The sequence below is a fragment of the Buteo buteo genome, chromosome 12 (genome assembly GCF_964188355.1).
Source record: "Buteo buteo chromosome 12, bButBut1.hap1.1, whole genome shotgun sequence".
Classification (NCBI taxonomy): domain Eukaryota; kingdom Metazoa; phylum Chordata; class Aves; order Accipitriformes; family Accipitridae; genus Buteo; species Buteo buteo.
The window spans coordinates 5,719,225-5,735,195 of NC_134182.1; the positions used below are offsets into that span (position 1 = coordinate 5,719,225).

Sequence of the window (15,971 nt, forward strand, 5' to 3'; positions counted from 1 at the left end):
CCCTGAAGAAAACAAAGCAACTATAAGTCTAGTGCTTCTGGAAAGCTGGAATACAACCCACCATTTTGCTTGTTCTTTTGTTTTCCTTGGTGTTCCTTATGAGATTCTTTGTAGTGATTCTTCAGAAAGCAATAACAAAAAAAAAAAAGTTGCTGTATTGCTCTGCGCCTGTTAAAGCCTCATTTCCTATGGATTTGTGTCTGCATCCCTATACATGGTCTCTTCTTCACTCCAACTTCTCCTTTTTCCTTGTGTCTCCTTCCGTGTGACATTTCCTCCACAAATCTCTTGCTGCTCTCTTGGCAAGAGGCATCGTGTGCTGTGGCTCATCCTCACCAATACCTGCGTTAAACGACGGACCGCTGCATGCTGTGCTGAAAGCCTTGACAGACTAAAGACCCATGGAGCCTGCCCTGGCTTTTCCCGTTATTAAGATCTCTACTGCTGGAGGCTTCCCTTTACTCAGCCATTGGTTTTTCTGAAACTCCTGTGGGGCTTAATTATCTTTGAATCTCTTGTCTCTGTCAAACTTTGTTTGCGGGTGGCAATAGCTTCAAAAGTTAAGGGGAACAGGTGGACAGAGTGTGATTGCACAGACCTTTTTTCCTTGAGGAGCAGCTAAAAAACAAGTAGGAAAGCTTGCTAGAGCCCAGATTTTGGCAGGAATGTTGTGGTGTGGATCACATACAATATTCCATCTAGAAGGTAACGATGAACTGCAGTTGGATTTTTCACTTTTCTAGTAAATGTGATATACTTTGGTAATGCAAGAAAATATTGTTCAAAAGCACTGATAGAGGTTGATTTAACATGTAATAGTCTGAAAATAGCACAAATAAGAACAATTGCTCAACTTTTTCTTAAAATATTACCTGTGAGCAAATATAGCTTTTATGCTTTCTATGCAAACCTTCAATAGATAAATGAGGATTTTTTTAAATTTTTTTTTTTTTAAGAGCAACTTTTGGAGTACTCATGTATTCTTTTGCTGTCTGGTACCAATATTGTTTGAGAGTACTTGAAGTCATGAAGTGCTTGCTTTTATCACAAGGCAGATTAAAGGAAAAGGTAGTGTTTAATATTCAATTTTCAGTGCACTAGTACTAGCAAAAAAAAAAAAAAAGGTAGTTGAGAGTTGATCAGAAATTGTTGTATTAAAGTTGTCAGAATCAGCTTTCCAGTAGGATGATGAGGGAAGTCTATATTTCTTTTGGGTGACATCCAGCAAAACACATCAACCTGAACAACGTTGAATCTGTAAAAGCATATGAGCTTGTTTGAGAGGAGCCAATACTGCATACATATTTCATGGAGAGCACAGACTTAGCTTTTCGTTGGGTACAGGTCTTGGAGTTTTAGTTCCAAATACTCTTCAGACTCACACAAATGCAACTTGTTACTGCATTATGGCTTTCATCAAAGTAAAATTCTAGAGGTTTTTTTTAATTTAAAACTAGCTCACAATTAAAAATATAATTTGACTTAAAAGAAAATTTAATTTGTTCACTTTATCCTCTGGTTTTCAGAAGCGAAAGCAATTTAACTTCTTAAAAATCTGTAACTCAAAAATCAAGAAAATGTGTTAGCATAATTTCTTCTTCCAGTTACTTTAAATGAAATTTTGAAGTGTGGTGCTTCTAGAACGTGCTGACTTTCTGAGCTTTTCCAGTAATTTAAAAATGTGATAAATGGGAATTTGCCCACATAATTTTGAGATAAATGGGAAAAAATGTAATCAAATTATGTACCAAAGGCAGCACAGGAGGTAAAAAAAAAGGAGGTTATGGCCAGAACTCTTAAATTCTTGTTCTTCTGTGTAGTTTGACAATGGGTCTGGAGTAGTGTCTAAAGACTCAAGTAATCTGGAGTCCTTGTACTTGTCACCACCCCAAAGAACATACCCTCTGAGAGGCAGCATGTGTTAGCTGAAGGAGACGGGAGGAGAGGCAAGTCACTGTGAGACCAGAGGAGACGGAGCATGAAGTGGTTCTGGATCAGGAAGGGTCCCATATCACCCTCTATTAATAAACTAGCTGCTTTCCATAAAAATAGATTATTCTACTTATTCTTTTTTATTATAGGAGCAAATAGAGCCAAGTAGTTAAAATGCAAAATACACCTAATAGGAATGCTGAGAAAAAAACTCTGGGAGTAGATTTACTTTGGCTTACAGCGTAAGAAAGAAAATACTTGTTTCTAGAAAGCAATGCTTACTCACAGTTTTCAGAGAGAGTAAGCAAGAGGGGGCATTACCCTTAGCCAAATGGTGTGAGCGATGTTTTGGGACTGAGGAGACCCAAACTGAGTTCATTTCCAGTTCCTCCTTCAAGAGCTGCTTTATGCAATTTGTGTTGGTTGGAAGCAAAGAAGAGAACATATGTTCCCTCTTTTTAAGGAAGTGTTTTCACTATCAGGCTTACAAAGGCATCTTTCACTTTTTTTTATTCTTTCACCTAAGAATGTTGTAATCTGGACTGCAGAATGATGAGGTATCTGCATAAGTTTTGCAGTGCTGATAGTATAGCCTGTTCAATTGATTAAGGGATTTTTAAAAGGTGTTTGTTGCATGAATTCCCTCAGGTTGGAGAGGATATAAAAATGGGTTTCAAATTTCCTGGATCAGTTTTCTAATCTCTAGGTTTCATATAATGGGGAACACCCCATTTTCTGCTTTTTGTTGAATCCAGTTCTGAGCAGGAGAATTGCTCTCTCTTTCCCCCAGAAGGTTTAGGCACAGGTGTCTCGCACAGGGATCCCAAACAGCAGTAGCCACCAAGGTGCTTACATCGGGTAGGGTGGCAGTAGTGCATTTGCTAATAAGTAATAGCAGAGTAAGAAACTGTTTTCTTCAAATGCTGAGAGAGTCAGGAGCGGGACAAGGGCATTATTCTTACTTTTTGGTAGAGTGAAGGCATATCCTACCCTTGCTTTCAGGATAGCATCAAAACCCTTTGGCCTTCCTGACTTGTTGTAATATATGTTTTTTAATGCACAAAGACCTGTGCCTTGGTAGTTCTTAGGAAAAGAAGAGGGAGATGATTTTTCCAGATGACAACAATCATTGTATTAGCTGGAAGCGTTATTCTAGTTCTAAAATCCCATTACACTAGGGTCATGCAAAAGGGGTAGGTAACAATCTCTGTTACATAAAACTTACAATCCAGAGGCAAGACAGGGATACAAATATCAGGAAATAGCTGAATCGTGTTGGCTGGTGTGCCAATGTCCAACTGTTCACATTTTTTAGGAAGGCATTGTAGTAAAAGGAAACTAGGAAGATGTTTTGCAGATGTTTACAGTGAGTTCTTTCCAAGTGCAGGGATGTGCACTAAGAGGAGGTTTGAAGATGATGACTTCAAAGCAATGGGCATTGGAGGTCCCAAACCTGTTTTGCAGCATCAGTTAGGTCTTGCTCAGAAAACAAAACTGCCCATTTACTCTGGTTTTCCTGCAGTGCAATTAGGAGTGTTTTGCAAACACCAAGGGATTTGTTTTTATGAGCCCTCTGAAACAGAGTGCTAGCGAGCAGACATACAGAGAGGGTTTTTCTGAGTGCTCATTAACTGTGTGCAGTTTGAGATGCTTAAGACTTAGATTTATTTTTTTTTTTTAGACTGCTTAACTTTATGTAGACTTGTATGGCACTTGTGTCTCAAAGCTTTGATTGACTTGATTTGCAGAATGCAAATGTTCCACAGTGAAACCCAAACTTGGGTATGTAGAAAATGAAAAAGATACTTCTGTCCTTTGGAAGAAAAAATACATTAGCTTAAAAATATTGTGATAAATTAATTTAAAACATTTTGCTTGAATCACCACAGAATCTGGAAAAGAACTCTTGAGTTGTATAGTTTTTATAGGAGTGCTCTTGGTGGTCAATGTCCTTTCTTAGAAAATAGAGAGTTTAAGTGGTTGAGCTAGTAGTGCAATACAGTTATGTCTAAGAGGTAGAATCTGGCTTTTCAGAGGAACATTTAATAATTACTAGATTAGCCTTGCCTCTTCTGCCATTCCAAGTCTTGCTCGTGACTCACTTTGCGAGTTTTGCCATCGCAGAGGTAGGAGTCCTAAAGGCAAGTTCCCTTCTCTGATTCAGAATACTCCGTTTTCAACATTGAATGGGGTAGTAGTTGAGCAGACAAAAATAGATACTCTGATCATGTGCTTAAAGACATAATGCGTATGTCCAAGGAAAGATAAATTTAAGTTACATAGCCAAGTGTAATTTTAGTATTTCACACATTCTGTAATTTTAGCAACACTTTTTGAAGATGTAATATTTTCAAGTATTTGTATGTTTTGGCAACTTGGCAAGAGTTAAATCTTTGGATTCTCTTTGCTGAATCACTTGCTTGGCTACTGTGCAACAGTTGTCCTTTCCTCCAAATCACACCGTCAGGAAATCTGTGCACTAAGCCTTAAGGGTTATATGTATTAAAAGCAATACTCTTATGCATGGAAACAGTAGTTCGCAGGGAAAAGATACTCAGTATACTGATATGCTACAGCATTTATTAATAGGTAGATAGTCCTTTCGGAGGAACAACCACATTTTTTGATAAAGAAAGAGCTCATGTAATTTAGGAAAAAGAAAGATGCGGGAAAGTTGCATTACTGCAAAAAGGACATCTCGCACTACTATTGATTTGTCCACTTGTGCTACTGTTCCTTTACAGGAAAAATTATGATGATTGTAAGGGAAAGAATTTACCTATAAGTATCAATTAAATTATTAAGCAGCAATATGTTTTTCATTACTTTATCTCCCATCTCTGTTAAGGTTAACTGTGGACACTTTAAAAAAGAGCTGTTTCTGCTCGATAAAAATGATACATTGCTTAGGCGATGATTTTGTCTTTTAAAACACCTGTAAGACTATATAAATGTGAGTTATTAAGTAAGTTAGTTGATCAAATTGATTTTTTTTTTTCCATGTTGCCAAGGGAACATTGCATGTGTCCATTGCCTTTTGGCCACCGAGGAGGCACAGCAGTACCCACAGTGAAGGAGTAAGTGTAGCCAGCAAAGTGCGTTTGGCTTCTAACTGGGGCTGCTTGGAAGAACCTCCTGCACCTCACTGGAGAACAAGTTGCTTCCTCTCTGCCTCTCTTCAGAAGTTTTCGCTTTAGTGTCCGTGTCTTCCTCGCTTAGTGGGCTCTGCTAGCAACTGGCTCTGAAAAGCCTTTGTTCGGTTTTCTCGTGAGAGACTTCTTTTTGCCAGAGGTTCGAAACATATTTGTCACGGGGTTTAGCCACGCTGCTTTCCAGATGCCTTGCGTGTACTGTGTGTACAGTAGCAAGCATGTGTTGTAACACTGAGGCAGTTGGTCAAAAAAATTAAAACAGGGTACGTATGTGCAGCACAGGTTGACGAATAAAGGTGTCAAGTTCAGAATGAAGATGTAAAATACCATTTTAATGTGTTAGATTAACTGGTTTCCTCCATTTAATGTTTTCTTTCCAAAATAAGTTTAATGTGGTTAAACATTGACCTCAAGGTATTTCTGTACATAATATCAAACCTGCATTAATAAACATTGTGCCTTTTGAGTTTTAAAAAAAATAAATTGAGCCGATTAACACATTTTACTGTAAAATGGGTATTGAAGTGTACACAGAAATATTAACAGACTTTAATTAATAGATTTCAAATTGCATTTGATAAATATGCAAGATTCGCTGATTATTTTCTAAAATGAAATGAGAGGGTAAAAAGGCTTTCCTTGCAATCCACATTGGTCTTCCTCATACCATACTATAGCCAACTGAAAGCACACTTGCAGTCTGCCTTCACCCGAAAAGCTGTTGCACATTTGTACTGTGTGAACTGCTGTTGTACTGTGCCTGTCGTATAATAATTATATTTAATTCTTGGTCTACATGCACAATAATAGAAAGTGGTGCTTTTTATTCTCTCCTTCAGCCAATACCAAAGCCCGCAGTAATGAATTTGCTGAAAAGAACGGACTTCAAAAATACGAGTACGTCTTACATCCACGAACTACTGGATTCACTTTTGTGGTTGAGCGTCTAAGGGAAGGTAATTCTGCTCTGTATTTTATATGTTCTTTTTTTTCCTTTAAGATAATGAATCTCACCCAAGCTGTAGAAGCTGATGTTCACAAAACTACTTGAAGTAATTTCAGAAAAACTTCATGTGTCCTGATCACAAAAAAAGCCCTTGTTTGCAACCCTACTTAAAATGATTGTAACATGGAGATATTTGAGAGAGTTGGTAACATACTAATATCATCAGAAGATATGCAGTGGATGAAAACAACATTTTTGCTTTTTTTTTTTTTTTTAATACTGTAGCTTGTTTAGCAGTCTATCTCAGAAAAATAGTGGAAAAGATCCCAAGGAAGTTCATCCTTATTGTCTGTACCAGTCCTTAACCCGAACTGGGTGGTTGACACTGAGCACACAGACATGTATAACACTGCCCTCTCTGAAAAGCTTCTGGTTTTAACTCTGAGAGCTGCGACAACAAGTTGCTATGTTAAATGGACAAGGGGAATGCACAGCTGCATGTAGATGCAGCAAGTCAGCTGCTGAGTGCTGCCAGCTTTTTCAGGTGATGGTGACTTGGAGAAGCCTAAAATCGGAGTTGTGCTGCTTGGCTGAGTAGTGGGTAAGAGAATGCATGATGCTCGCTTTTTACCTAGAAATGGTCTTCCATCCCTTTATTAATCTGGGGGTAGAGATAGAGTCCCTATTATCAGAGGAACAGAGTATAAAGATGTGATTGCTTGTTAGAGCGAGATGTCTGTGGGTTGTTTTGGGAGTGGGCATTTCAATGAGATTTGAGGCCATAACGGTGTAACCGTTAAATGATACTGATGTGGCAGTGATTAAAATACAGATGAGTGAATGTTTGAGGATATATGAATGTATGGTTGAAGAAAATAAACATGTACAGTAGATATGAAGTGACTTATTTATAGGCTAGTTCTTCAGGGAAAAGCAATTCTAGATCTTTAACACATGCTGGTTATTCTGACTGCCAAAGGAAGAAGTTTGAGATTATTAAAAAGAATAAGGACCTGCTGGTAGGTTTTTTCCCTTGCTGGAATCCTTGCTTGGATTTTAGGAGCAGAGCTGCCTTGCATATTGCCTGATTCCTACTAAGCAGATATCCTGACATCGCTGTAAATGCTTTGATACTTTGTCCAGCTGGACAATCCTAGCTGGACCATATATCTATTTGACCCTGTTTTTATTGGACATGCAGTGGTGGACATCTTAGATTTTCATCGATCTTGAATGTTTATTACTCAATTTGCTGTGGTGGAAAAAAAATTGCCACATATGCAATTTCAAAAGCTTGTTTTACTTAAAACTTTTCAGCACTAGGTTAACCTAGTGCATAACAATATTTCTAGCCTGGAATAAATTTTCAGTTAAAGGAATGTTTTCCACTTGAAATATTATCAAGTTAAAAAAAAAAAAAAAAGGTTCTGTATTTGCTGCAGAAATGAGCTGTGTGGTTATACAGTCATTTTCTAATTTTATAAAAATGCTTTTCTCTTCTGTTGCTGTATGAGATCTATGCAAATTAGGCTATTGGGTTATAAAAAGGAAAATATTTCAGGCTGATTAACTGATTTTATGCAGTACAAAGCTGGGGAAAAAACCAAAAACATTCCTAGGTGATTTTTTTTTTTGTCCAGTCTTTTAAATGCTTTTAAGTCCTACTTTTATTTAAGGCAGGCAAATATTGAGTGAAATGTTAATGTCCCTGTAGCATTGAATTTACTAGGTATTGTGTACCTTGATAGGCATTGAGGTATACATATTATGACTGTGTGCTATTATGTAGTAAATTATGTGGGAGAAGGTAGTTCAAGTAGCATTTTAAAATACTTAGTTATTACTTACTAATTTAAGAATTGGGTTTTCTGTTGTTTGCAAGTGTGCCACATACGGACCATTTGTGTTGAAATATTTTATTTTTATGGACAACCTAACTGTAGTTGCTTGACTTTAAAACACTTCAGTATATTATATACCTGCATATATATTTTTTCATCTCTATAATGTAGATGTCCAGGTAGATTTTCAGATACAGATGGCACAGTTGGTACCTAGCGTTATTGTGCAGCTCTGGTTTGGCTTATTACTTATACTGTTAGAATGCCTTTTTCACAATTCTAGTTTCTGATATTAGCAATAATAAAGAAAACCAGGATTGTTAAGGATATGGTGTTAACATAAGTCCCTGTTTCTGGACTGTCCTAATGCTACGGTAGTAGCAATAATCATAAAAATACACTTGTTTCCTTTTTTCCTGCTCATAACTGCAAGCACAAAGCAGTGTGTGTGACTTTAATGTGCAGGAGGGAGTGGTGGAGATTTTAACATCATGTTTACGTCTTTGAAAGTATTTTTGTGCATAGATGACAACCTTATTGCCCTATAGCTCTCCTGTGAATACATTTTGGCTCGTGGCTGTTTTCCATTCCTGAGGCTCAAGTGTCTTTACTTCAGGCCTAAGTACATTATTTTGCTCCAAAAATAGGTTGATGAAGAGAGAGGGAAAATGTCATTAGAAGTTTAACTGCTTTTCAAATGTTGAAAAAGCTAATTTAATTTGGCAAGAACCCTGATTAATATGCATCACAATCTGTAGCATGAAAGAATTACCTGTTATTACATAAAAATAACTAATAGCCACCCTTCTGAATAGGAAGTGAAGAATCAGGAAAAAATAACCTTCAGTAAAATGTTTCCTGTATCTCTGCAGTAGAGTTTCTTCCTAGAGGAAGCACTGTCTGGACCCTGACAGCATAATCCAAGCAGTTGTCAGTCCTTTGCTTTCCATAGGTGGCAAAAATTTCTGAACCATGTGAATGGATTTTTGCCAGTGATGACCAACGCTCAGATTCCTCTGGCTGCCTTTTTGCTCTTATATGGTCATTATTTCTAACTATTTGATCTCTTTTGCCTGTAGATGCTGCTATGGTGGGTTTCTAAGTCATTGCTGAGATTATGGGAGCTAAGGAAAAAAAAAATCTGTATAACCTCCACCAAAAAATCAATTAAAATTGTTTAGGTAATACATCTCCTTGGCTTTTGAGTCTCTTACCTTTTTTCCCCACATTCTAGCTCTTCATGAGTGATAGCTCTTACCCCCTGAGCTGACTCTTCTAAACAGAAACCCAGGTAGAAGCTGACTAGTTTTTTGTTTCATTATGCTCAGGTGCCAAGACAGTGAAAATATTCTTTTACTTGTAAATGATCACATTACTGTTTTCTCATTCATATAAACCTTAGAATCACCCAAGAGTAAACACAGACTGAACATGCTTTAGATGCATAATTAATAATATACTCAGGAGAATAAGGACTGCAGTTGTTGCTGTTTTTTAAGCAAGACATAAATTTGATTCAGCATTGATTTTTGGAAAGGTGTGTTCCTCTGGCTCAATAATAATTTTAATATAATGTCGTTTGTGCATGGTAAGAGAAAATACAGTACAGACGTAAGAACACAAAGAGGAAAAGACCCCATGGTAGCTGGATAAGGTCAGCTTGCTACCTGATATGCAGTATAGGGCATTACCTGAAGATGTGTAAGTGAGTAAGAGAGGAACAAAAATTTCAGTAAGGACTAATGAAGATGGAAAATATTCTTAGGCTAAATATAGGTTAACAAAATTTATGCATTTTTCACCCCTGCAAGAAGATCAACCTTCCTGGGAACGATTATTGAATTTCTAGTCAATTGTGACAGTCATTGCAACAGATAAAGCAGGTTTGTGAGATTCTTCGTTAATCTTTAGTGATGCATGTTACTCAAAATAGCACTAGCCTTTTTTCCTAGCATGCTTTAAAGTTTGCATCTGCAAACCCTTTGGCCTTAGTCTATTAAAATATTTAAAGTGTATGAGCTCAATTAATTATACATTTTCTCAGTGCTGAAGCACATTTGATTGCTTTGATCACTTATCATGGCAGCCAGAGGAATTGCCCTGTGGAAGACCAAACCTTTGTTGACCAAAGTGAGCACTGCAATCCCAAGTACTATCGCATCTGGTTAACTGACTACCAATGGAAAGCAAAGAGAAATTAGAGTTGATTTGCTTCTTTCTAATTCTCTTCACTTGATCAACTGTATTATTTGTCTTGCCTCAGCTGTTACGAATCCTGGTTTCAGTCAGCATCTGGTGCAAAATGACTAGAGCTTTATGCTGTATTTCTTTAGAGAACAAAGGTGAGCGTTTTTTGAAAGACAGAGCCAGAACATGTGAATGAGTGACAGAAAATGAACTCTAGACAAAATGAAGATTGGTCGTGACTTTTTTGTTTTAACTCATCATCGTATACCTCTCTTTAACTGTCTCCTAAAGTCATATTTAATCCTTTTTTAAAGCCTGAAACTTTGAATAGGTTACATATGGAGTCACTTTCGGCAGAACTTGGGTTAAGGCAAATCATCTCCTTTTACAAAATGTCGGACTTTGAAAATGACAGAAATGTGCAGGAAGTTAAATAAGACTTTTATATAAGCATGCCTTTAACAATGTTAATTAAAAACACTTATGGTTTAAATAATGCTCTTGAAGATCTAGTTTGTGAGATCCTTCTATGAAAGGTCAGGAGGTTACTTAGAAATTAAGTATGGGTTTTCAGGCCTGGTTGTATTTTATAAGCCAAATGACATTGAAAGTTCAGATGGCTTGAATGTTCACTTTCAAAGAGATGGAAAATAATACTAGTTGATTTGATTCAATATTGTCTGGATTCACTGAATTACATATATTATCTTGGCATAATATCTGTAATTGTAGCCAAATAGTCTGTCAAGAGAAAATAGTTGTTTATGAATGTTTTCTTAAAATTGCTTCATGGCTTTTAAGTATTTTCTCAGGACTAAATAAACAGTAAGTGTTAAGACAGAGCTAAGGCTTTAAAGCATCATTAGAAGATTATTCATACTTTCACAGACAATCATTTCTGCCAACATTAAATTTTAACTGACCTCTTTTTGACACTTCCTCTACATCCATCAACAGTCTTTAATATCTGGATACATTGGATTGGATGTTACTATTATGGGTTTTATATTTTACTGGTTTTACAGTATGATGAAGAGTCAGAATTATTTGCCTTATTGTAGTATTTCAGCTTCAAATTTATTTCTAGTTCGTAATTACCCAACTGAAAAAAATATTGCGGATAACAGCTGTCAACTGCAGCATCCTAATATAAAAAAAGATAAAATTTAACATGCTTGCCTTCATTGCATATCCTTACTGATGGAAAGAAACTGTGATTCTCATCCTGTTTCCCAGATTGGTTCAAAATTGATAGTTTTGCCCCAAAGCAGATATTTGTAATACACACAATCAGAAACCAGTCTGATCTTCTACTGTTCATACCTGAGTCTTACAGCTGTACAGCATTTCAGTAATTACATGCAATATCCCAATTTGTTTCATTGCTAGGGCAGGAAAATTGTATTTAGGTGTTCAGTCCAGGATATCTATATATATCTACGTAAATATTTTAATCCTGTGACACTTATTGACTATTATGTGGATTCTGTATGCTTTTCTGGGAGCTATAGTAGCCATGTATGTGTATTTATGTACTTAACAATGCCATTTATTTGAGTTATGGTACAATGTGCTTATGTGGCACTTTTGAGCTAATAATATAGGGAGACAGTTTGCCATTTGCAGATTAATATATATCTAAGACGGTTAATAGGAGATGATGATCAGCAGTTCTTGAAAGCTGACACGTACAGTTTGGTTCACCTTCACTGGAGGGTGAAGTAGCCAGAGCTACACAGCAGGTCCTTGTAAGCAGCGTCTGGATGTCCTCGCTATGCATGGAGAATACAGTAAGCTCCTGTATAAAGCCCTAAATAGGTTATGGACAGAGGTGATTCTGTCTTAAGCCCTGCAATCGTCACGTGAGGCAAGGTGCTCAAATTTGACGTATTTGTGTAAACGGTGTTTAAAGCTGAGGCTCTCAATTTAGTAATTCATTAACAAGACCCTCCAACTTGAAGTAGCCAGAGTATATTAGCTCCCAGAGCCTTTTTTTCTTACTCTGACTTTGAAAGACAGAGAGGCAGGAGGCTGCTTTTATGAGTGGATGAAATGTCTCTGAGGAACGCTACCGCGATAACTGCCAGAGGCTTGTCTTCTGGTGTAGGTGACACTTCTACTCTGCACAGTTATGTCCAAAGCATCTACAGCTTACAAGACAGATGCCATTTATTCTTTCAAATGTCAATCAAAAGTAATACCAATTTCTAAGTGTGTTATACGTGGGGGTTTTATTAAGGGAAAATTGATGAAGGTGTAAAATTCAGGTCTAACAGCTCTTTTCATTGACAGAAATGCTCAGGCTATGGTGGGCAGGCTGTATGAATGAATGAATGTAGGTATTAAATATACTGCTTTCTATTTCGATGCACAAAGTTTCATTCCTCTTCACATAAATACTGGGTGAGATGTGGGAGTCTTGATCACAGAAGTGTCTGCTGAATTACCTTCAGCAGTTTTATGCGTTCAAACTGAACCATGTAAGCAGGACTTCAGCAGTTTTCAGGTTTGTGCATAATTTGTCTTCTGTTACAGAGGTACAGGACATAGAAACGCCCCACATCAAATGACAGTGAGGGTTAGATCTGTTTTTTTAACAAAAGCTAACCTCCCTCTTTGTGACTGAACAGATTTCTGACTCCCAGCATGATATGCTGAGCCACTGCCAAAATTTCTGTGGGTTTTGGCGAGGCCAGAGCTTGCACACTGACCAGCACTGCCATCTCTCAGAGCAGCTCTCGCCTGTTTGTGCTGGTTGCTCAGTGCATGTGTAAACCAAAACCAGTCTGTTTTGGAAATAGGAAAATATAAGTGGCCACATGAGCATTAACTTTAGGTCCTCAATCAACTAATTTCACCCATATGTCTGTCAGATTTGCAGAGATTAAGCAGCAACTCTAAACCTCTAAACCATCGTTCCTCAATGCAAGGAAATGCTTTCTTCCCGATTTCTTTTTTTTTTTTTTCCCCTCTGTGCATGTGTGCCTCCCAGAGTCGTGTTACTAAGTAGACTGATACTCAGAAATTACAGAGCTATTGTGAAAGAGCTTTGAGCAGTTTTTTAGCTGAAAATGCAGTATTAGAGCTTCACTGGTTGCCGTTATAATTGAACTTGTGCTTTTATGAGAATTGGATCCTGCACATCAAATAGCGTAGCCTTTGATATAGAAATATCAGTATGTAAATTGAAGCCTGCGTGCCTTTTATGCCTTTTGTGTGTTGGTAGAAAATTCATAACAAATTAGTTAATTTAAAAAAACCAAAGACCGTGTTCAAAAACACACTTTTATCGCTAGGCATGTCTGTGAAATTCAGCAATGCAGAAAATGGGGTGCAGGCTGTTGTGCTTTATTGCGAACACTGACAGTTGTCTCTGTAATCTGGAACATGGGAAAGGGCAGTTTGACTTTTTCCAGAATCATGTTAACCATTGATGATTAATGTATCTTGCAAACATCTACACACGTTGGCTTTGACTTTTCAGAATGAGCACCCAGCTTTCTGTTAGATGTTTTCTGGCCTTTGGTACACGTTGACGTTTCTGTTCCTATCTCTTCCTTTGTGTCTTACGGGAGCAGTATGCTGCACTACTTGCCCCACCTCTGTGGCAAACAGTCCATCGTGTCAGTCCTCCTGGGAAGGATTTGGTTTTTCCAAACCACTCTTCTGTCAGCCCCCATCCTTTCCTCTTTCCGTCCTCCACTGCTTTTGAGAAGGAAGCACAGCCTTTCACTGGAGGCTTTATGATGGATCCACAGGATAATCGCTGCCACCTGTAGTGTTTGCAGGTTGACATGTTGTTGTTCGTCACCCATACATCCATGGTACTCATCAGAAATATTTCAGGTTTTATGTTCTTGAGCCTCTCAAGACCCGTCTACTGAAATAATCTCCTTACACTCTCATATGTGTGAGTCATGGCTTGTGACAAGCAGATATACCATGCGGTAGATCATTTTTCCGTTTACCTCCTAGCAGGTTATTAATAGTCACTGTGGTAACCATATTAAAAAGTTATTATTTGCCAGCAGTTACCCCACAGTGGTATTAGATGTTTCCACTGTTTTCCCTTAACTCAGAATACACAGTATCTGTGGTAACGATGTGGTAATGTTTGGCGAATGTGGACTTTTTTAATTGCTTCAACTGGAGGCCTGGAAAGATATGTTAGCTCATCAGATTGCATAGGTAGAAAGGAAGCTTGGTCAAAGATGACTTCAGGAAAAGTGGTTGCTCAGTGAAAACTAGATGTTCCTGGTTCTCTTTTTTTTTTTTTTAATCTAATGTTTATCTCCTCTTCAAGATATTTTTAAAGAAGGTTTTTCTGGTTATTTGTGTGCTTTGACTAGACGGTGGACCAAAAGTGTGTGTAACAAGGTGTATCTGCTGGTCTAGACTTGGTCAGCATCTCTCTGGGTGTCCATTTTGAAAGGTCATTCATCTGATTGGAATATTTATTTGGTTCGTTTTTTCCTATAGTGTCACTCACAGCAGCACAGTAAGCTTAGCCCAGGGTCTTGCAATACTCTTGGTGCTCTTCTAATCCTGCACGAAATACCAAACAGTCCATTTTGTGGGCTTGTTCACTACATCCTTGTGACGGGTTTGATACTAATAAAGTATACTGAATACTGTAAGAATTGTCAAGGGGATTTGGGGTTTTGTGTCAGAGTACTGAGCTTTGTGGTTGTTTTCAAAGACTTAACAGCTGCAGGACAGGCAATAGGTGAGCCTCAGGTAAAGTTCAAGTTTATTAATTACTGCTCGTTCTTGTCAGCCAATGATCCATGATTTTGCAGGTGATGTTGGTTGGATTGGTAGCATATTTAATTATTGATGAAGCTGAAATTAATTCCTATAAACAGAGGAATAGTACTGATACCTATTTATTTCACATGGCATTACCAGATGCTCTACACAGCATACCCATTTCTCGGCTCTGTTTATTAGTAAGGCAGATAATTGCTTCAAGCAGTCTTGAGTAGAGAGGAGCCTAAACATACTTTTTCCAGGACAAAATACTGATTTAGTTTCAGTTAGGAGATGATGTTTCCTGATGTGTTTTATCAGAAAAATAGCAGCATCTACAGGCTGAACAGACTAATCCCAAATCAGAGTCCCATTGTAGAGGAGATTCTCAATCATGTTTGATGGATTCCCCACTCTTCCACTTTTTGCAGATGCTAGCTGTTTTCATTTCCAGCTGCATTAAAGTTGCTGCAAATGTATTTTTTGTATTCCTGATATCACTTTTCTAAATGAGTAATTGCTGGCAGAGGATGACATCTGTGGAGTATCATTTCAGTTACTGGAAATGTTGGAATCCTCAAGCTGTTCAGATACAGCCCCCAAATCTGTAAGATAGTAGTAAAACTTCCAATCTCCTCTACTTGCAAAATTTGCTGCTTATGTATCATTAAACCTTAAGCAGTTTGTTTCTTTCATTCCCTTCTGCTGTTGCAACTTCAGCTCTTCTTCCCTTTGCCCTCCTCTCAATCCCCTGCCACTATTTTCAGGGTAGACAAAAATTAGTCCAGCATCATACTTTTCCGAGCTGACTCAGATCCCCGAGTTTGGCAGTCATTTGCAAGGCTCTAATCCAGAGATGTTGAGAGCAGTGCCACATTCATGAGTCCTGGATGTTGCTATGGTACTGATACTGAAAAACGAAAAAACATAAGAGGGCAGAGGAGCTTGGGAAAAATTGTAGTAGAGTATAAATGGTTTTTAAAATAGATTTTTATCAAAACATAAACTTCAGCATAAATTCAACTCTTCACCTCATTCATCACCTTATATGTAATCTGAAATATTGCTGTCTTTGGGACTTATTTTGTCAACCTTTTCCTGAACTGCAGGATTCTGGAGGGCAGGAAGTAAGGTCTTGGCTCTCAATGTTCTCACTAAACATTG

General features: G+C 37.7%; 1 protein-coding gene across 6 annotated transcripts in view; it reads left to right on the forward strand.

Moving 5' to 3' along the window:
- The window catches only part of LCLAT1 (lysocardiolipin acyltransferase 1), a 120,308-nt gene that overhangs the window by 60,098 nt on the left and 44,239 nt on the right, over positions 1-15,971 (forward strand). For all 6 annotated transcript variants that reach the window (XM_075042486.1, XM_075042487.1, XM_075042485.1 and 3 more), the window contains one exon: positions 5,924-6,040. In XM_075042486.1, coding sequence (XP_074898587.1) covers positions 5,924-6,040 — 117 coding nt within the window. The remainder of the gene's footprint in view (positions 1-5,923; positions 6,041-15,971) is intronic.